A 23,145-nucleotide genomic window follows, 5' to 3' on the forward strand; every position below is an offset into this window, starting at 1 on the left:
CTTATTTTCTGTGGATGAATACTACTACATATTGCTAGAGTGAGACTACATTCACTTTTTTATATGTAATTGCTGAATACATGTATATATAATAAGTGGATAGAAATGAAAGTTTTCTTATTACATTTCACTTAATTATTTGAATTCCTGAGTAATGATGTCAAAATTCACATTGTGATTTAGCAGTAAAAATTGTTTTTTAATGATTTATTGTGTGATAGCTCAGTTAGGCTCTTTTTAATTTTGTTGAAATTAAATAGTTGCAAACCATCTGACTTGCAAAAGGGTTTTTTAACCAGATATGGGGATCAGTTCTTTTTTAGACACACATACTGATAATTCAGTTTGTTGTTGTATTTACCTCTTAGAAGGTTTCACAGCCCAGGAGACAAAGCACCATGATAGAGTTCAGGATGGAAGAACATTCACGGAAATTGATTCCTTGCATCTGCCCCTTATGTCTATACTTCTTTAAAAGGCTTCATGGACATGAGATAGGCAGACTCCGGTTTCAGCCTGTGTTATGGTTCAGTATATAGAAGATGCCTATGAGTTGCCTGATGTCACAGATCAGTTTTTATATAATTTCCTTTATGTTCAGGCTTATATAGTGATGAGATTTCCTGAATGTTACTGCTAGGAATAAAAAGAAACTCAAAGATTCAAACTATCTATTGGAATGTTAGAAACTTTTTTAAGATGAAGAATTATCTGTGTGTATAAATCCCCATGTATTTTAACAGTGTTCATTTTTTAACAGGTGGCCAATATGTTCTACATTGTAGTGATTATGGCTCTTGTATTACTTAGTTTTGGTGTTCCCAGAAAGGCAATACTTTATCCTCGTGAAGCACCATCTTGGACTCTTGCTAAAGATATAGTTTTTCATCCATACTGGATGATTTTTGGTGAAGTTTATGCCTATGAAATTGATGGTAAGGATTTAATGTGTATGAATTTATCTTATGTTAAAGTCAGAATTGCATTTTAATAATACTGTGTATTTTCAAAAATTAAGGTGTTACAACCTTAGCCTTCTCACAATATATTAATCTCAGAAGAAACATAAACATTAATTGAAAAAAGTATTTCAGATTTTTTTTTTTTTAGTTGCAAATAATGGAATTTAGCCTAAACTGGCTTACACAGTAAGGACATATATTAATTCACATAACAGAAAGTGCTAGAGTGTCTTTGTGATGGGTTACCTGATAGCTAAGGACACCTGTTCTTTTTCATCCCAGTGCTCTGTAATCAGTGTCTGATTCAAAAAGGGTTTCCTTTACAATTTTAAGACTCTCTAATTAGTGGCGGGAGGAAAGAGACACTGTTTTCCATAGTTCTCTCCAGAGAAAAATGTCTCATATCCAAGATGCTCCCTATTGAACCTGTATTTTTATCTCATTAGCTCAAATTGGCTTCAGGTTACCTATGTCTAAACAAGGCAAGCATAATGGAATTGATTAGTTGATTGTATCAGTCAGTATATACTATTGAATTTTAAAATTCACCTTTCAATACATTCTCTGCATAAGGTTATTCTGTTCTTTTAAAGAGGCAAGTGGGCCTTAGGAAGCATTACTATGAACAAAGCTAGTGAAGGTGATGAAATTCCAGCTGAGCTATTTCAAATCTAAAAGATGATGCTCTTAAAGTGCTGCACTTAATATGCCAGCAAATTTGGAAAACTCAGCAGTGGCCACAAGACTGGAAAAGATCAGTTTTCATTCCAGTCCCAAAGATGGGCAAGGCCAAAGAAAGTTCAAAATACCACACAGTTGCACTTAGGTCATGCTTGCAAGATAATGCTCAAATCCTTCAAGCTCGGCTTCAACAGTATGTGAACCAAGAACTTGCAGATGTACAAGCTGCATTTAGAAAAGGCAGAGGAACTAGAAATCAAATTGCCAACATCTGTTGGGTCATAGAAAAAGCAACAGAATTCCAGAAAAACATCTTGTTTCATTGACCATGCTAAAGTCTTTGACTCTGTGGATCACAACAAAATGAAAAATTCTTAAAGAGATGGGAATACCAGACCACTTTACCTGCCTCCTGAGAAGTCTGTATGCAGGTCAAGAAGCAACAGTTAGAACTGGACATGGAGCAATGGACTGGTTCAAGATTGGGAAAAGAATACATCAAGGCTGTATATTGTCACCCAGCTTATTTAACTTATATGCAGAGTACATCATGCGAAATGCTAGGCTGGATGAAGCAAAAGCTGTAATCAAGATTGCTGGGAGAAATATCAATAACCTCAGATATGCAGATGACACCACCCTAATGACAGAAAGCTAAAAGGAACTAAAGAACCTCTTGATGAGGGTGAAAGAGAAGAATGAAAAAGCTGGCTTAATACTCAACACTCAAAAAACTAAGATCAGGGTATCTGGTCCCATCACTTCATGGCAAATACATGGAGAAACAATGGAAACAGTGACAGACTTTATTTTCTTGGGCTCCAAAATCTCTGCAGACGGTGACTGCAGCCATGAAATTAAAGGATGCTTGCTTCTTGAAGGAAAAGCTATAATGAACCTAGACAGCGAATTGAAAAGCAGAAACATCACTTTGCAGAGAAAGGTTAAAGGTCTGTGTAGTTAAAGCTCTCGTTTTTCCAGTACTGATGTACAGGTATGAGAGTTGGACCCTAAGGAAGGCTGAGCACTGAAGAATTGATGCTTTCAACTTGTGGTGTTGGGGAAGACTCTTGAGAGTCCCTTGGTCAGCAAGGAGATCGAACCAGTCAATTCTAAAGGAAATCAACCCTGAATATTCATTGAAAGGAGTGGTGCTGAAGCTGACACTCCAATACTTTGGCCACCTGATGTGAAAAGCTGACTCATTGTAAAAGACCCTGATACTGGGAAAGTTTAAGGGCAGGAGGAAAAGGGGGTTACAGGATGAGATGGTTGGATGGCATCACTGACTCAGTGGGCTTGAGTTTGAGCAACTCCAGGAGGTAGTGAAGGTCAGGGAAGCCTGGCATGCTGCAGTCCCTGGTTTTGCAAAGAGTCAGACACAACTGAGCAGCTGAATGAGAAGACAACTTGAGAACATAGATGATAATGCAAACTTTCAGGGATGTTCTTCTGACCTCCACATTGAGTTACAGAATCTTATTTTTGTTAGTTTGCTTGTGTTCTGTCTTGCTCTTTCTCTTCTGTCTTAGTTTACTCCTCCCTCTCCCTATTCCTGTGTTGCTCTTTACCCACCTATTTATAGGTGATTGGAACAGGGGATGGTAACATAGTGGTCACCAGTTGTTACCAGATGTTGATTAAAACAGATTTTACCAGCCTGGTAAAATTTTGTGTTTAATGGTTTCCTTTTTGGTTTCTTTTCCAGGTTTTTATTGTCTGTTCTTTTTCTGATGTGGTTCTAGTTTAGTTATAAAGCATTAGATAAAGTTTTTTAGTCTCCTGCATTCTCTTTCTTGGGTATTTGCTTCATCAAACTAATCCAAATAGAATAGAAATAGTTTGGAAAATTTTTTTAAGAGTGAAAGGACTATATGCATCAGTTTGCCCATAAAACCATTTATTTGAAAGGAATGATACAGCCATGATGAGAATTTCAGTGGTGTATATTTTTAAAATGCATACAAGCACTTCCCTGGCAGTCCAGTTAAGACAGCCCTTCCACTGCAGAAGGGATAGGTTCGATCCTTGGTCAGGAAGCTAAGATCCTGCATGCTGCAAAATGAGGCCAAATTAAGTAAAATGCTTAGACAGTACCAGGTGCTAAGTGTATTATAAATATTTGTATAAAACTTGTCACTAATTGATGATTATTTAATTTTAATCCTTGCCATACTTGAATTTATTTTATCTTATTCCTCATAACTCTCTGGTGGGTATTAAAGCTCTTCCCTTCCTTAATCCAGGTATGTTATAGCTTCAGAAACATTCCAGGTGGAGGCAATAAAAAGCAAGGAATTAAAATCTAATCATCGTGTATTTGGGAGACCCTTTAACCATTCCTTCAACCCTGTTTTGTGGCATTATAAACTAAACTCAGTAGTCTACATGTTTGTAAATGTACCATGAGTTTATCATACTCTTTTATGGTTCAGTTATTTTTCTTATAGAATGTGTGGCTGAATCTCAGAATTTTATTCTCCTTAATGTTCCTCTGGCTAAACCCTACCTTGAAGGGTAGACATAATATGGAAATACACTTCCTTGTGTGGAATAGAGTGGTAAAATTGTACCTGCGTCCCTCACAAAATTCTTCTGTGTTTATATGGCTGCCTGCCCAGAAACTTTTGCTAGAATCTGTGAAACAGATTTATACTTAATCAAAACTTCCTTCAAACAAATATAATCTAATACTGACTAGAAGCAGTTAACTGCTAAATTACTGTGTTTTAATTCTTTTTTCTTTGTCTCTAAAGTTTGTGCAAATGATTCCAGTATCTCTCATATCTGTGGCCCTGGGACATGGTTGACTCCATTTCTTCAAGCAGTCTACCTCTTTGTACAGTATATCATTATGGTCAATCTTCTCATTGCATTTTTCAAGTAAGAATTTTACTCAGCTGCTTATTGTAATGAGATCATTTAATATACAGTTTTCTTTTTGAAGGAACTATACAAAATTTTAAATATGATTATATTGAGGCTTAAGCTACTAAGAATTATTTCTGACAAATATAAATAAAGCATGCTTTTTCAAAATCACATCAGCTCTAAGTTTGAGACTCTACCTTTCAGCATTCCATTCTTTTATAAATTAAATATTTATTTGGGATTTATTACTCAATGGTCAGAGAACACATGTACAGTATACAAAACAGAAAGGCAAATAGAAAATTCGTAAGTAATCCCATTCTTAATATTTTGATGTACATCTTTATCTTTTATGAACATATATGAACCATTTTTTTCCTTCAAAAACAATGTTCTTATAGTTTTGTGTACTGTTTTTAAGTAAGCAGAACATGAATTTTTCCTACATTAATAAATACTCCTCTCCAGTTTTTTAATGGCTGGCTAGTATTCCATGATACAGATCATGAGTTTTAAGCTAGTATGTTTTATTGCTGCATTTGATTATTTATAATTTTTTCTTCCCCAAGACCACATTGTGGTTAAATTTTTGATCAGTCCTTATGTATTTTCTTAGAGTGTTTTCCTGAAAGTAGAACTATTCAGTATATTTATATTTTGGGCTTCTTGCACGTAAGTCAAAATCTGCCTGTTTCCCCAAATCTGTGCTAATAGGAGGTGTTATCTTTTTGATGGTTGCTTATTTTTTATAGCACATAAGAGTCTTATTTTTATTTGCAGTTAGTGTGTTACTTCAGATTGAATATTTTCTTTTGTTTTTGTCATTTATATACCATTTTAAAAGCTTAAAATCATATTTTCTGCCTATTTTATGTTGGTTTGTAATTAAGACCCTCAACAATATCAATATGTTTATGTTTTTGCTGCGTATGTTTTTTCCAGTTTTTCATTTGCCTTTTAGTCTTTTTTATATTGGGATACTTCTTTGAATCCTTGCTTAGAACATAATTACAGTAAAATTTTAGTACTTCAAACTTTAAAATGTGCTTACCTAAGTTTGTTTATTCTTTGTTATTTAAGCAATGTGTATTTGCAAGTGAAGGCAATTTCCAATATTGTATGGAAGTACCAACGTTATCATTTCATTATGGCTTATCATGAGAAACCAGTTCTGCCTCCACCACTTATCATTCTCAGCCATATAGTTTCTCTTTTTTGCTGCATATGTAAAAGAAGAAAAAAAGATAAGACTTCGGATGGACCAAGTAAGTAAAGTATATTAAGGCAAATGTTTTTATCACATGCCAGTATTATACTGAAAGATAAATATTGATTTTAATCAGAAGACTTAATTGGTTAATGTTATTGTAAAGGCTTTTGGATTTGCCTAAGCATAAAGTATTTTTAAGTGCAATATAGTTATCTTTAAAAGTAAATTTAGTATTAAACTTGCTTTTTGATATGGCATCTCAATTTAGTTTTCTTAAAATGCTAATATAAACCATAACACTTGCTGTTTTACAAACCATTTTGACTGCTACATAAAGAATAACACTTTTAGTATATTTTGTAGACTACATGATACGAAGTCAAACTCTGCCTAAAATTTTACAGTGACCTTTTGTTCTACCAATTCAGTGTTTAAAATCTTCTGCCTGAGGGAGAGGTGAGGGAGAGGTGAGAGAGACAGATGAGAAAGGGTGTTTCACAGGAAAAGGAAATTAGAAAAGGGGGAAATACCATTTTCTGCTGACATCACACTGTGAGTGAAGAAAGAAGTAGAAATGACTTATGTATGGCTTCAGAAACAGTAAGTTTTTTAATAAGAAAACATTTGCAGATGATTTACATGATCTTATGAGCTCTTATGGACTTCCCTGGTGGCTCAGACAGTAAAGCGTCTGTCTACAATGCGGGAGACCTGGTTTCAATCCCTGGGTTGGGAAGATCCCCTGGAGAAGGAAATGGCAATCCACTCCAGTACTATTGCCTGGAAAATCCCATGGAGAGAGGAGTCTGGTAGGCTACAGTCCATGGGGTCACAAAGAGTTGGACACAACTGAGTGACTTCACTTTCACTTTCATGAACTCTTTAGCTAAAGTTTATCTTGATGTCTTTATGTTTTTTTTTTTCCTTTTCCCTCCATAGAACTTTTTTTAACGGAAGAAGATCAAAAGAAACTTCATGATTTTGAAGAGCAGTGTGTTGAGATGTATTTTAATGAAAAAGATGACAAATTTCATTCTGGGAGTGAAGAGAGAATTCGTGTCACTTTTGAAAGGTTCAGAAACTCTTTAATTATAACTGATTTTATGTCAGAGTGGGTTCTGTTAGTTATGTCTCTCTTACATGGTCATTTTGCAATTTGTGTTTGTCAAACAAGTAAGTTTAGTAATGGTTTTACATTATATATTGGGAGACAGATCAGTTGTTTACTTCATGTAAGTCAGTCAGTCTCTTAATGTTTTTGGACCCTTGTTACAGGGGGCAGAAAAGAGTTAATATTCTTTACTAGTTGGTGGAGAAAAATTACTGTTTAATTATTTTAAATAATTATGTCTTAATTATTATATCTTTAATTATTTAAAACATGTGTTTCTTTCCATTAGCTTTGCTACATTCTAAAAGTATATGGTGTTTGTGTAGTTACAGTAGTGGTAATAATAGTTCTATATTATATGTAGAATATAGAATATGTATATTCAATATATGTAGCTGAATACTCTTGTGTTACTCTGATGTGGGAATAAATAGCCTGTGGCACAAAAGCGTGTTTTGAAATCTTGTATTTTTATTGCAATAGGATTTTTCTTAAACATAAGGTATGCCTTGTTATAAATGAATAATTGTACAAGATTTTATATTTTACCTTGTTTGAGTGCATGTAAAATTTCTTTTTACCAACATCATTTATTAAGATTACAGAAATAATTTCTAAACTAATAATTTTTAACATTTGTAAAATGCCTGTGTTTCTGTTACAGAGTGGAACAGATGTGCATTCAGGTTAAAGAAGTTGGAGATCGTGTCAACTATATTAAAAGATCGTTACAATCATTAGATTCTCAAATTGGCCATTTGCAAGATCTTTCAGCCCTGACTGTAGATACATTAAAAACACTCACTGCCCAGAAAGCTTCAGAAGCTAGCAAAGTTCACAATGAAATCACACGCGAATTGAGCATTTCCAAACACTTAGCTCAAAACCTTATTGATGATGGTCCTGTAAGACCTTCTGTATGGAAAAAGCACAGTGTTGTAAATACACTTAGTTCCTCTCTTCCTCAAGGTGGTCTTGAAAGTAATAATCCTTTTCTTTGTAATATTTTTATGAAAGATGAAAAAGATTCCCAGTGTAACATATTTGGTCAGGATTTACCTGTAATACCCCAGAAAAAAGAATTCAATTTTCCAGAGGCTGGTTCCTCTTCCAGTGCCTTATTCCCAAGTGCTGTCTCTCCTCCAGAACTGCGACAGAGAATACATGGAGTAGAAACCTTAAAAATGTTTAGTAAAAATCAAAAACCAGGCAATTCATCTAACAGTATACCACATCTATCATCCCCACCAACCAAATTTTTTGTTAGTACACCATCTCAGCCAAGTTGTAAAGGCCACTTGGAAACTGTAACCAAAGATCAAGAAACTGTTTGTTCCAAAGCTGCAGAGGGAGATAACATAGAATTTGGAGCGTTTGTAGGTAAGTTTGGAAAAACTGATATTTGTCGTCAACAGTATTTTTATAAAATTACGATTATCACCATAGAAATAAAAGTAAATTGCTGATTAATAAAATTATGTAATTGTGTGAAAAGTGCACTATCTTTTCATAGAGTATAGTCCTGAAGTTTTTAAAGGAATCAGAAGTAGGGGAAATAGGTTGAATTGGGCTGTAATAGTTATATTAGCACATAACCTCTTTGGTGCAACTTACTATGATAGTGATTGTGTGGAAAACTTATTTGTACTCTGTCTTTTCTTTTCAATGTAGGATAGTCTCTTAATAATCAACTTTCATTGAAAGAACTAGAGTGATGTGTAAGTAAGTTTCAAATACTGAGGGAAAGAGGAGGCTAAAAGTAACTGGCAAAGAACAGTGTTTTATAAATAGGATGACCATATAGTTTTTCATTCAAACTAGTACACCTTTGAGAATGAAAGGTTATATTACTTATATTTACATTAGGACTATAGGGAAAGCTAAGATTCTGCTTGAAAAATGAGTATTTATGGCCAACCCATTTATGTACCCAGAGGAGAGCATTTCAGAAAGGAATGATTCAGTCTTATACCTCACCTGAAATAAAATGAGGACTGAAAATACATATCTTTTGGCAATGATAACATATCAATGACCTTGGTGAAAACTGTTCTGGTGAAGGAAGTGATGTAGGGAGAAGCCAGATTATAGTGAAATATAGTGTGAATGGGAGGAGAGAAAGTAAAGTACCAGTGGAAAGGGGGCTGCTCAAAAACTTGGCAGTTAAGGCAAGAAGAAAGAAATAAGTAATATTTTGATTTGTATATTTAAGGCTTTATTTGTTTTGTTTTTGATAATGGTTTGTTATTTAAATGTTGACATTATGCCACATGAAAGGAAAAGGTGAAGAGAGGATGCTTTACAGAGCTAACCAGATCCCAGATATGTGTAGAATAACATATCTAACAGCCTTCCTCTTAGATTATTAAAGATAAAAAGTATTTAAGAAAGAATTCTTAGAAAACAACTGGAGTTGTTTGTGGGCATAACCAGAGTGTTCCAAGGATTGAAGGAGGCCCTCTGTCTCTTTGGGTTTGAATTTTTCCATGAGGTAGCTTCTTAGCCTTGTTTTTAACACCGTATGTAGCTTCCCAGCCTAGGAATTTACCTAGTCATGGAACATGTATAGAGATTGTTCAGAGAATATGTTACATCTATGTGAAGTCTCCACATTAGGGCCAACCCCATGATTTATCTAGGTACTGAGCATGCTGGTCTTTATTGCTAGACTGTGGTTTATAGAGACGATTTTTCCTACATTAAATATATCCCATTTCATTTTTAAAAAACACATTTTAGTCTATTTGTTAATATATTGCCACTGGGATGGATACAGATATCCTTACGTTTGATGTCTGTATATGTAATATGCATGTGTCATATGTATAATAAACATCTTAATATATAATGCTTTTTTATTGATAATAAAAGCTTCCCTGGTGACTTAGACGGTAAATCTGCCTGCAGTGTGGGAGACCCGTGTTTGATCCCTGGGTCAGGAAGATCCCCTGGAGGAGGGAATGCAACCCACTTCAATGTTCTTGCCTGAAAATTGTGTGGACAGAGGAGCCTGGCAGACTATAGTCGCAGAGAGTCAGACACGACTGAGCGACTGACACACACACACACACACACACTCTGATAATATAATGATTGTTCCCCTCTTCTTTTAAATTTTAAGCAATTCACTTCATATCACTTGTAGGACTCTTAGGATCCTGTTACTATAAACTGAACAGCTCATGTTCTCCAACTTTTAACAAGTATTTTCACTATCAGGAAAGCTACAGAAAACGGCAGAGCCATCAAAACTACTTACAACATAACGTAAATCATGTGTTTGAATAGACTAGGCAATCAGATTATTTTGATAGATCAAAATAAACAAGTACTTTTTGTTGTAATATTTCTCCCTCCTCTTTTTAAGGACACAGAGATAGCATGGATTTACAGAGGTTTAAAGAAACATCAAACAAGATAAAAGAAATGTTATCTGTAAGTAAATCCTTACAGCAGTGCAATTTATTTGGTTGTTTTGGGGTTTAGTTCAAAATAGAATTAAACATGTTTTTCAGTAAAAACAGTTTTAGCAGAGACCATCCATCATCATGATGATCTGAAATATGTTAAGCTCAGCAGACATATTTCTTTTCCTCCTGTATTTCCTGCCTCTGTTAATAATGTCAGCATTCTAGTTTACGAGGGCAAACTTGCACTCTTACTCCTCCCTTCCAATCAACAGCCAGGTCTAACTGGTTTTGCTTCCTAAATGTTTTTTTAGTACTTCTGCTTCTCTTCGATTGTTAGTAGTAGTTACCCTGACTTAGGCTGTTATTCTCTAACTTATACTTCATTGAGCTCTTAATATATCTTTAACAAGGTGTTACAGCAACAGTTGAAAGAATTTATCATTACACTCTGATGGCATCATTTTGCTGTTATGAAGTACTTGTTATATATGGGAAATCATTTAGGATAAATGGACATTTCCTAGTGGGAAACGGTAAATGTTAGGGTTTCCCCACAGATTGCACCTTTTAACAGTGACCCTATTAAATGAGCTTAAAGCCAAAATATACTGAAAAATTTTAAGTGTGCAGATAGCTTCCTGCTAAAAACAAAAAGAAATAAGTTTCTCTGAGTGGCAAGAAAAGTGGTGGCTATGTTTTCAGTTTAACAATTTTGAGTAACCTACTTAGAGAAAAAGAACTATGCTAATAGAATAATGAGTTCTAGCTCATGTTGGTCAGAGACTTTGAGTTCTTAAACATTTGTGGGTTACATCCCTTTGAAAATCTAATAAAAACTTTAGATCCACTCCAGGAAAAAATGCACATATGTTTCTGCTTTTAAGGTATAGAGTTTACAGATACCTGAAGTTCACTCTTCAGTCCCATACTGGAATTTCTGTCAAACATGATTCTATAAAATTGATGTGTCACTGCATCAAAGAGTATATCAAGGAAAGTATTTAAGCAAAACAGAAACAAAAAATAACTAGAACTGGTTCCAAAAGAAGCAACTAAAATCAGAAAGGAAATTAGAGTTGCTTTGTGACAAAAGGAAGATTAACACTTTTTGTTCGCTAAGTAAATCAGCTGTAATGTGAAGAATGTGAAGCATCAAAGGTAGAAAAGTTTAATTTTCTTGAGATATGTTAAATTTGTTAATGAAAGTAATAGTTTATTTTGGTAGTAATATTTTAAAACCCATTGTTTCTGAGGGGTGGTAGAGGTTTAGAAATATTTTAAAGTCATAATAGTGTGACCTGTTTATAGTTAAAAAGAAACAAAATGAATTTATCAGCTTACCCTCATTAGTTTAATGAAATTCATTAGTTCATCTGGAAAAATGAATAGGTAAAAAGAAAATGAGGGGGAATTAGTTGTTAGATACTAAAATATCTATACAGGTGGTACAGTTGAAACATGAATATTTAGTAAAACATTTTAATGACTCTGAAATAACTCTTCTACAAATTAGAATTTAGTAAGGGTAAAATTAGAAATCAATGAGAAAAGGAATGCTTCGTCAGTAAACACACAAATTGGACAACTGGGTGGAAATTTGGAAATACCTGTTTCATATCACTTTATAAGCTCAATGAATTCCAGATTTAATGTAAAAATTCAAATCATAAAAAAACCTAAGAAAATAGAAATATTAAGTCAGTAAGTCAGGAATGCTTTTTAAACAAATATTAAGGGAACGATATAGAGAGATGAGTACTTAAAAATATGAAGCACAGATAAATCTTAAAAAAATAGAAATCTGACAAATAATGATCAGATAAATCTTTGGTATACAAATCGCTTATACAGATCAATAAGAAAGCTACTGAAAATCCCCCAAATAAATTTCCCCTCCACTCCTTTACCTTCCAAATTGTTATCACTTTTAATTTTAGTGTAAAATAGTAGTTTTTTTCTTTTTTAGGTTAACTGATAATGTTTTATTATTTTCCAAATTGTTTCCTTTTTTTTCCCAAACTTTTTTATGAACTTGTATTACTATGGAAAAGGATTCATTCAGGTGGATTTATGAACAGTAAGCAAGTAGGTTATTTTGATGGCAGTTTTTGAGATTGATATTGAAGAAAATAATTGTAACTTGTAATATACTCTTTGGAGTCCAGGTAGATTAAAACATACTGAGCTAAATACATCCAGAGACTCTTATACTACTTAGAACAGTGATTTGAAATTTAGTTAAATTGTTTTAAAATTGTGTATGTGTACCCTGTGCAGAATGATATTCCTTCTGAAAACACTTTGAAACATGTGAGTTCTCACGCTGGATTTACTGAGTGTCACAAAACTTCTATTCCTCTTCATTCAGAACAAGGTGAGTGTTTTGACTACGTGAGTTATATTAAATAAAAGATATTTTATGTATGTCACACACCTGAGCAGTGAATGTTTCAGGAGTCAGAAAATGAAGATTCTGGTCCGTCATTGTTGCTCTCAACCTTGAATAGAACATAATCTTAACATTCTAATAGTTTTTCTTTTTTAACCAATTGTTTAGTCCTAAAAGAAATGCAGACTTACTTTTTACAAATCTGCTGATTTTAACTTTTACGAATGCATCTGCTCTGTTTTAATCTGTATAGTCATTTAGTCAACTTGTTTTTCTGATTTAATCTTTAAAAATAGCTAATACATTTATTGACTCAAAATTAAAATACACACAAGCACTTGGAAAATCGTTGTCAGTTTCTCACTTTAGCCCCATACGTAACTACTGTTATTTTTGCTTTTCCTCTAGAGTTTCATGCTTATATAATCATATATGACAATAAGTCTTTTCTGCCTCTCATTTTTAATACAAAATGTAGCATACTGTACATGCCCTGAACCTTTAGTTTTTTATCTAAAAATCAAATGGCCTGGGGATGTTTCCATATCATGCTTTTTTTTTAGTCATAGTTATCAATATTATATGTATATAAGTTTATTGTTACCTAAGTTTTCAGTTAGGTACATATAATCTTTTTAAGATTTCTTAAGAAAAGCAGTACTACTATATCGCCCTCCCCATCATTTCTCCTTTCTCTTCAATTTAGGTTTACTCTAGGAGTGCAAATGGGTTTAACATTCAAATATAATTAAGGCATGATGATAACAAATTAAAGGAAAAAAAATTATCTGATCATCTTAATAGATGCAAAAAGGCTGACTTTGATGAAATTCAACATCCGTTCATGATTAAAAACTCTTAACAGATTAAAAATAGAATGGAGTTCCTTAATCTAAATAAAAGGTATCTTAACAAAAATTTACCACAGATACCATACTTCATAATGAAATATTAAAAGCCCCAGAAGGGAAAAAGGATTCTGGCTTTTATCATTTCTATTTAACATTTTAGCCAAAGAAAGAAAAGGAAGAAAAATTGGTAGAAGGATTGAGAGGGAAGAAATAAAACTCTTATTTTCAGATAACTTGGATATTATTACTAACATTAGAATGCCTGTAGTTTTACATCCTCGTGTTTCAGTTTTTGGCAGTATCTATTGACCTCCCAGTAAAGAAGATAAGGGCTAGGATTATAGCAAGAATTTGAAATCAGGCCAAATGTCCATTAATTGTAGTTTGGTTAAACAAATCATTGTATGTCCTTTGTATGAAGTTCAATGTAGCATCCAAGTAGAATAGAAGAATCTTCTGTGTATTGATACTGAAAGATCTCCAAGCTTAAAGTTCAAAATCCAACAACAGGGACTTCCCTGGTGATTCAGTAGTTAAGACTCCATGCTCCTGATTGAGGGGGCCTGGGTTTGATCCCTGATCAGGGAGCTAGATCACACATGTCACAAGTAAGAGTTTGCATGCTGCAACTAAGACCTGGCACAGCCAAATAAATATTTTTAAAAACCACCAACAAAAAAAAGTCTGTAAATTAATTTTAAAAAAAAGTCTGAAGATATATGATTAGCATTTATGTTTAAATAAAAAAAAGGAAAGGCAGGGGTATATATACAAACACAAAGTATCTGGAAGGATACACAAGAAATTTGGAAACAGAAAGAGCAGGGTTTTTTTTTTTATACTATTCTGTTTCATGTTGCCTATTCACAGAAAAACTGAATAATTTGGATATCCTGTCAAGAGACCCACGGGCCTCGTGTAATTCTTATGTTTAGCACTGTTAGGGAAAGGATACTTAGCCTTGGAAATTTTTATATTATGCCTTGAAATGCTTGTGTTTCGTTCAGTTCAGTTCAGTCGCTCAGTCGTGTCTGACTCTTTGCAACCCCATGAATCGCAGCACACCAGGCCTCCCTGTCCATCACCAAGTCCCAGAGTTCACTCAGACTCACGTCCATGGAGTCAGTGATGCCATCCAGCCATTTCATCCTCTGTCGTCCCCTTCTCCTCCTGTCCCCAATCCGTCCCAGCATCAGAGTCTTTTCCAGTGAGTCAACTCATTGAATCAACTCAACTCATGAGGTGGCCAAAGTACTGGAGTTTCAGCTTTAGCATCATTCCTTCCAAAGAAATCCCAGGGCTGATCTCCTTCAGAATGGACTGGTTGGATCTCCTTGCAGTCCAAGGGACTCTCAAGAGTCTTCTCCAACACCACAGTTCAAAGGCATCAGTTCTTCGGTGCTCAGCTTTCTTCACAGTCCAACTCTCACATCCATACATGACCAGAGGAAAAACCATAGCCTTGACTGCTGCTGCTGCTGCTAAGTCGCTTCAGTTGTGTCTGACTCTGTGCAACCCCATAGACAGCAGCTCACTAGTCTCCTCTGTCCCTGGGATTCTCCAGGCAAGAATGCTGGAGTGGGTTGCCATTTCCTTCTCCATTGCATAGAAGTGAAAAGTGAAAGTGAACGGACCTTTGTTGGCAAAGTAATGTTTCTGCTTTTGAATATGCTGTCTAGGTTGGTCATAACTTTGCTTCCAAGGAGTAAGCGTCTTTTAATTTCATTAGTTGGTATTAAAAGTTTGTTTTAGTTGTAAAACTTTTTTTTTTTTTAATTTTCTCTTAGTGGAAAGTAGCAGCAGAAGGTCATCTGCAGAAGAAACTCATGAAGTAGATTCCAAAGCAGCTTTGCTACCGGTTTGTACATTTCAATTAAACATATGCATAGTATAAAATCATATTTATTAGAAAAGAGCTAAAACATGGTGATATTTTATTTGAGATGATGTGTAGCTTTAAAAAAAATTTTTTTTAACTGAAGGATAATTGCTCTACAGTGTTATGGTGGTCTCTGTCATGCATCAACATGAATCATTCATAATTACTTATATATATATATATTTATATATAATATATATATTTTGAGCCTCCCTCCCTCCCTGAGCCACATCCCACCCCTGTAAGTTACACAGAGTACCAGGCTGGCTCCTTGTGTATAGCACCTTACTAGTTATCTGTTTAACACATTATAGTGTATAGATGTCAATGCTCCTTTCTCAAGTCATCCCACCCTCTTATTCCCTCACTGGGTCCACACGTCTGTTCTCTACATCTGCACCTCCATTTCTTCAATACTATTTTTCTAGATTCCATATATATGTGTTAATATACGATACTTTTCTTTCTCTCACTGACTGACTTCACTCTGTATACAATGAAATAATACTCAGCCACAGTGTAACATAGCTTATAATTAGATGGAAAATGTGTTAAACATTAAAAATATGGAAAATACTTCTGAATTGACCTTGGGAGACTAGATAGAATTTGAAGAGATTATAAACAACTTACAGTTTTCCAAAATCATGAAATGTATGATGATTCAAATTCAGGAAACATGAGTCCCAAACTGGGAAAGTAACAATAAATTGACACTTAGAAACGTAAAACAGCTGAATAAAACCCACCACATACACACATAATATGCCTGTTACTAGTGATTTCTTTGTCACAGTTTGCATGATTTTAATTTTTTTTCTTTATACTTTGATACATTTTTCTTTTGGCAGCAAACACATTTTTTTTCAGAGTCATAGAAACAAATGTGTATTTTAAAAGAGAAAATTGTTGACCGACAACTATAATTATATTATAGGAAATAACACTTGTAAAATTCTTTATTCTACTTTGTGGAATGGCCTTATGGTAGCTTTTATAGCTATTTTTTATTCTGTTGGCTCAGTTGTATAAACAAAATTCATAGTAACTTCTCAGCCCTTTATTCATAAAACGTATTATAGGATACAAAGCAGAGATAAACAGTTATGCTTTGTCTAGAGACTTTTTCTTTTAACTTTTCATTTGTGTTTGTTTCTGTCTAAAGGACTGGTTACAAGATAGACCATTGAATAGAGAAATGTAAGTAAGCCTTGTCTCACCGTTAGTGTGAAAAGTACTCCAGTTACTGAATGTTGTCTTTTTTCTGCTCTTTGCATAGTAATCTCTTTAATACTTCTTGCAAGTGTTGATGATTTATTTTGGGATCTCCTGTCTTTACATTGAAAAGATTGGGGAATCATTTGTTATGAGTCAATGTATATATTTTATGATTTTATATAATTATACTATAATTATGTGCATATTGTAGTCACAACTTGACTAAAATTTTCCTTATAATGATAGAATTATGATTTTATTATTTACTCCTATTTCCAGGTTTCTTGCAAAGACCTAGTTTGACACCTTAGTTAATTTCTCTGCCCATTGTTCCAATCAACAAGTCTTTCTTCTTGCCTTTGGAAAGCTTAGGTGATTAGAGCAGTAATACACAGTGTACCTTAGAAAGCCTGCATGCAGGGAAATGCCCTAGAAAGCTGATGTGGTAGAAACAGAAGACCATCTGACAAGTAGTCATCCCGAGAAAGTAAAAAATTTCAGTACAGATTAAGCATAAGAATCAAAGATAATCTATGTGTTTCCCAGCCTAGAAATTAGTATTTTAGGATTCCAAAGGACATTAAAGTAATCTTGTTTTGATACCTATTTGATATAGGAAGCATGCTTAAGAAGGGAAGCCAGTTTGAGGGAAATTATTATATATTATACAGTGTTTAGCCTATTTCCTTCTCTATATCAGACATAGATGCGAGAGTATAGAGAAGAAAATAAACCAGATGTTACATATGTATGCAGCTGGTCAAATTTTGGAGATATCCTGGTCCTGACTGGTACTTGAAAGACCTGTTTATAATGAAACCGCTTCAGAGAATAAATGTCTTTTGTAACTAGAACTGTAGGGTGTAAGTACAGATTTGGTACTTAAAGTTGGTATTAGTTTAGCTAATGAGAGAAAATTGAATTACAGAATCTTGACCCAGAGAAGTACCCACAAAGGTAGAGTTGGCAATACTCTTTGGGTGGTAAGAAAAGAGTGCCTTATCAATAGTAGAGAAAGGGCTAATGCTCGGTCAGAGTATTTCCTGTAAGAAAATATTTGTGTTATTAAGGTGAAAACCAAACATCAGAATCAGAATGTTAAAGCTAGAAAGAGATTACCAAGTTTCTACTTCTTCTACTCTATAGGTCCTTTCAGGATCTAGTCCTTTAGTCCTGAGCAAAGCCACATAACTGTTTAATGGGAGAACGAAGCTTCTAATCCATTTTCTTTATTCCATTCCACTCTCTTTTCCACTATACCTGTCTCTCTAATCTGGACTATAATCTGTGGGATTAATAGACCCTCTACTTGGTACCAATATATGTTATAAATAAATTATGTTCAACATTGGAAAGAAATGTTTTTCAACTTTAGCAGTTGAGTTTTGCAAAATGATACTTAATTACTATTCTTTCAGTTCTTTGCCTATCAATTCTGTTGAATTTTTATAGTCTTGCACAGTCATTTCAAGGCATTGTATAAAAGTACTGGAGTGAACCTCTATAATAGAGGAGTCATGGAATATATTACTCTATTAGTACTCAACCTTCAGTTTGGCTCCAGACTACTACTGATATTTATGTAGGCTTGAATTGGAGGTATGAGTTATTGATAATGGGTTTATACATATCTGTGTGTGAATTTGATGCTAACTTAAGGGAAATGGCAAATACTCAAACAAAAATGAATCTGAATCTCAGAATTATTTTAATAATGTTATATTAAGAATTTATAATAACTTCATAAAATAAAGTTTTATGGTAGCCAAAACTAAAGCTGTAACTTAACTTATTATATTTTTTGGTGTTTTCCTTAAGGCCGCCTGAAGAAGGAACCTTAAATGGTGAGTGTGCAGTAAATATAATGTGAAAAGCTAAGGATTGTATATAATGTATTTTATTTTAGCAAATACTAACATTGTCCTAGAAAAGAAATATTAGGCTTCATATTTGAAAAAAGCCAAGGAAGTAGAAAGTTGTTCCCTCAATTCATTTCTCTTTATTATATGTGTTTCACAAATATGGTAATTCACCATGTAAATGATGATCTTTTTGCAGTCTTCCGACTTCCCTTCATCCTTGCTGCCCAAACTGCTTCTTCCTTATATTCCCTGTGTTACTGAATGGTACTCTTTCATTCAGCTAGGTGAAATCTGAGAGGACGGTATTCTTGACCCCCTTGACCTTGCACTCACAAAGTCCTATTATATTTACCTCTTAAAACATTTCTGGAATCCATCTTCCACTCTGCATCCTGCTGCTGCTTTCAGTTCAGACTGTCGTCATTTTTAAATCCTTTTATTGATGCATATACAGAAAATATGTAGTAAGTGAGCAATCCCATGTAATCGGCACCCAGATCACAAAATACACGTTGTCAGTATCTGAGCTACTGTATCATCTTATAACCTCTGCCCCTTAAACAACACAGATTGATTTTATCTGTGTGTATGTACATGTTTATCTATTTTTCTTTATTTTATGTATATACATTTGTGTGTATTTATATAAAATATATAAATGGAATCTTACAGTGTGCACTCTTCTTTTGTGTCTGACTTTTGTCCTAACACATGCTTATGAGATTCATAAACATTGTTGTATGTAGTGATGGTTTGTGCATTCTCACTACTATATAGTATTTTCTTATATGAATATATTCAGTTTATATATCGATTCTACCATTTGATGGGTATTTCAGTAGCTTCCAGTATATGGCTCATATTGATAGTGCTGCATGAGCATTCTTGTTCATGTTGTTTGGTAAACGGGATGTATTTATTTTCATTGGGTATGTACACAGGAGTGGAATTGCTGGTGGTAGGGTGCATGTGTTCACATTCAGTAGTTACTGCCAAAGAGGGTTTCAAAGTAATTGTGCCAGTTTGGGCTCCTTTCCAGTCTCTTTTCTACTCTACCACCAAAATGATTCTTTTCAAAAGATCTGATCTTGTCACTACTCTACTTTCCATTTTTCTACTGTTTTTGGATAAAATCAGCATCTTTTCATTTTTAAAGTATTTTAAAAGTTTTATTTATTTATTTTTGGCAGTGCTGGGTCTTTGTTGCTGTGCGGGCTTTTCTCTAGTTGTAGAAAGCAGAGGCTAATCTCTAATTGTGTTGCATGAGTTTCTCATTGTGGTGGCTTCTCTTGTGGAGCACAGGCTTTAGGGTGCGTGGGCTTCAGTGGTTGCAGCACATAGGCTCAGTAGTTGCAGTTTCTGGGCGCTAGAGCTCAGCTCAGTAGTTGTGGCATACTGACTGAATTGCTCCGTGGCATATGGCATCTTCCTATATCAGGGTACCCATGTCTCCTGCATTGGCAAGCAGATTCTTTACCACTGAGTCACTAGGGAAGCCCCCGGTGTCTTTTCTTAACATTGCATATTTGGCTTTTAACAATTTGGTATTCCTTGCTTCTGTAGCTTTATTTCCTACTGGTATGCCTGTACTTTTGCTCATTAATGTAAGATCTTGGTTGCATATCCAGATACGTGGTTATAAATCCAAATCAGTTGTATGCTGACACATACCTGAAGAGTTAGAGTATTTTGGAGTGAGATCTGGGTAAGTCTATGTTTGAAAAGCCAGACAGGTGATTCTGATATATGGATAGGTAGGTAGATTGGTAGGTAGGTAGGTAGATAAATAAATAGATAGATGGTGTTGAAAACCACTGTTCTATTCATATTAAACAGGTTTCTGTTTCTCAAGTGTAGCAAATGTTACCCTGACCATGCCACACCTTCCAAACTACTCGCTTTTCCCTTCCTCTTTTCTCTGAGACATTCTTCAACCTTTCTTCAACCAGGAGACATTTGGTACCTCTCCTCCACAGTCCTATACTCTGTGTGTGAGAGAATATGCATACACACACTATATTTTATACAGTTTATCACACAGTGTTATAACTGTTAACTGACTTCCTTCTCCTGTAAGAATGTAAATAAAAAAGAACCTATTCTTGCACTTACATTCTAGAAATTTCTAGAAGCTTAACACGTAGCAGGTTCAATGCATTCTCCATCTTTCTCACTATAGTTAAGTGAAGTCCTCACAGAAATTAACATAACATTGTAAATCAACTATACTTCAATAAAGAAAATTTTTTAAAAAGTGAAGTCCTCAAATATATCTAGAGATGGAGGAAGGGGTTTTTTTGTTACATTTCACATTTGTTCGTGGTTAACCTGCTAAAATGGTTACAGGGCTATGTCTCCACACCCTGAAGATATGACACTTCTCTGACACTTTGAGTAGGAAATAAAGGGAAGAATGTAGTTTATGACAGGAGAGTGTGAACTATCATATGCTTTTTGAGTGCACAGTTACCACTAATCTGCCTTATCTGGCAAAATAAAATATGGTAATAAAGCACATGAAGGACATAATTTATCACTTTTTTTATTGCAGAGAGCTTACCTGCAGACAGCTTGGAATGATTAAATGAGAATGCCTGAGCAAAAATTTATGCTGTATTATTATTTTTAAAAGGGTCTCATTTGTTTATTTGCTGTTTTAGGTCTTGCTTCTCCATTTAAGCCAGTTATGGATACAAATTACTATTACTCAGGTTAGTAATAGTAAATATTAAAAACAAAATTTAGTAATGCTTTGAGCTTTGGGGGATTACATTATTTCTCTCTCATTTTTTTATGCAGCTGTGGAAAGAAATAACTTGATGAGATTATCCCAGAGTATTCCATTTACACCTGTGCCTCCAAGAGGTAAAACCAAGAAGTAAAAATAAAAGGAGAAATAAACCCTTAATTAGTATGTGGGTTTAAACTGTAATATAGAACATAGGTGGTGACAGAAAGAGGAGAAATTGCATTAAGAAGTGTTAACTTCATGTAAGTTTTAATCAGCCTGATTACAAGAGTCAGGTATATTTAAATAGACGAAGGCATCAGAAGTATTGATTTTTCTTTAATCTGACATATCCAGAAGCAGTGGTGTATTTTAATTCAGAAAAGCTCTTGATCTTTAGTAAGATCTTGATCTTTAGTAATGAAAGCACTGATAAATTGATATCACAGGATTTGTGGAACAGATCTAACCTCCTGTCTGAAAGTTTAGCTTACAAATGCTTAGAAGTCTAGTTACTTTCTAAAAATTTTTCTCCAAAATGTTCATGATTTCAAAAATGCTTATCATTACCAAATACATGTGAACTTAGAGATATTAGATCTTGGTTTCTGAATATTTCTTGTCCTTAAACTTCTTTTATAAAACTACAACCTGGTCCATCTCATTTTCTATTCCTTACTTAATCTTAACCAAAGATACCTGCCAATTGTTGCTCCATGCTTTTTAGAGTCATATTTTGACCTTAAAATGTGTCCATTCATCTTGCAGGTGAACCTGTCACAGTGTATCGCTTGGAAGAGAGTTCTCCCAACATACTGAATAACAGCATGTCGTCTTGGTCACAGCTGGGCCTCTGTGCCAAAATAGAATTTTTAAGTAAAGAGGAGATGGGAGGAGGTTTACGAAGAGCTGTCAAAGTACAGTGTACTTGGTCAGAACATGATATCCTCAAATCAGGACATCTTTATATTATCAAATCTTTTCTTCCTGAAGTGATTAACACATGGTCAAGTATTTATAAAGAAGATACAGTTCTGCATCTCTGTCTTAGAGTAAGTGCTAGTGAATGCATACAATGAAGCATTGTTTGAGCTTCTTGTTTTCACTGCTAAAGTATAATTAATAAAGTCTTAATGTCAATGTTGAACAAGGGTTTCTTTTTTTCTGTTCTGTAGGAAATTCAACAACAGAGAGCAGCACAAAAACTCACATTTGCCTTCAACCAAATGAAACCCAAATCCATACCATATTCTCCAAGGTAAATCTTTACAAACTTCTGAGATCTTTTAGTGGATAGCATTCTCTTTTGACCTTCATTATAGATGCTGAATTTCATTATTTACCCATTTTACAGATTGATTAGAATTTTATTAACAAAACTGCTAGTAATATCTCTAACTTTCTCATAAGGTTCCTTGAAGTTTTCCTGCTGTATTGCCATTCAGCAGGACAGTGGTTTGCTGTGGAAGAATGTATGACTGGAGAATTTAGAAAATACAACAACAATAATGGTGATGAGATTATTCCAACTAATACACTGGAAGAAATTATGCTGGCCTTTAGCCACTGGACTTACGAATATACAAGAGGGGAGTTACTGGTACTTGATTTACAAGGTAAATTTATTAAAATATTGCTGAAAGGAAATTATGCATCAGGTTCTCATCTAGTCAATGTACAGAAATCTGCTTATCTGTAGATACGTAAAATCTTAGGTCAGTAAAAGCTGTTAAAACAGCAAGTCAATAATGGCCGTAGTATATGGCTATCAGGGCCCTGAAGAATAGGGTCTGGCTATTTTAATTGTTATCTAGGCAGTGCAGATGTTTTAATAAGCAAAAACATGTGAAATCCCCTATTTTACTCATAGATCTATAGCCTTAGTTTTTTAAAAGTATAAAGATTATTTCTTTAAAACAATAAGTAATCTTTATTGTTTCTGGAGTACCTGCTATTACTGTCAATTAAACTAC

General features: G+C 34.2%; 1 protein-coding gene across 1 annotated transcript in view; it reads left to right on the forward strand.

Moving 5' to 3' along the window:
* Nucleotides 1-23,145, forward strand: part of TRPM7 (transient receptor potential cation channel subfamily M member 7) — a 109,709-nt gene that overhangs the window by 72,839 nt on the left and 13,725 nt on the right. Inside the window, exons 22-36 of the mRNA XM_061428779.1 lie at nt 761-935; nt 4,400-4,526; nt 5,595-5,779; nt 6,664-6,796; nt 7,500-8,215; nt 10,203-10,270; nt 12,523-12,619; nt 15,273-15,343; nt 16,530-16,564; nt 18,401-18,426; nt 21,105-21,155; nt 21,244-21,309; nt 21,941-22,224; nt 22,348-22,430; nt 22,583-22,788. Coding sequence (XP_061284763.1) covers nt 761-935; nt 4,400-4,526; nt 5,595-5,779; nt 6,664-6,796; nt 7,500-8,215; nt 10,203-10,270; nt 12,523-12,619; nt 15,273-15,343; nt 16,530-16,564; nt 18,401-18,426; nt 21,105-21,155; nt 21,244-21,309; nt 21,941-22,224; nt 22,348-22,430; nt 22,583-22,788 — 2,323 coding nt within the window. The remainder of the gene's footprint in view (nt 1-760; nt 936-4,399; nt 4,527-5,594; nt 5,780-6,663; nt 6,797-7,499; nt 8,216-10,202; nt 10,271-12,522; nt 12,620-15,272; nt 15,344-16,529; nt 16,565-18,400; nt 18,427-21,104; nt 21,156-21,243; nt 21,310-21,940; nt 22,225-22,347; nt 22,431-22,582; nt 22,789-23,145) is intronic.

Source organism: Bos javanicus, chromosome 10 (genome assembly GCF_032452875.1).
Source record: "Bos javanicus breed banteng chromosome 10, ARS-OSU_banteng_1.0, whole genome shotgun sequence".
Lineage (NCBI taxonomy): Eukaryota > Metazoa > Chordata > Mammalia > Artiodactyla > Bovidae > Bos > Bos javanicus.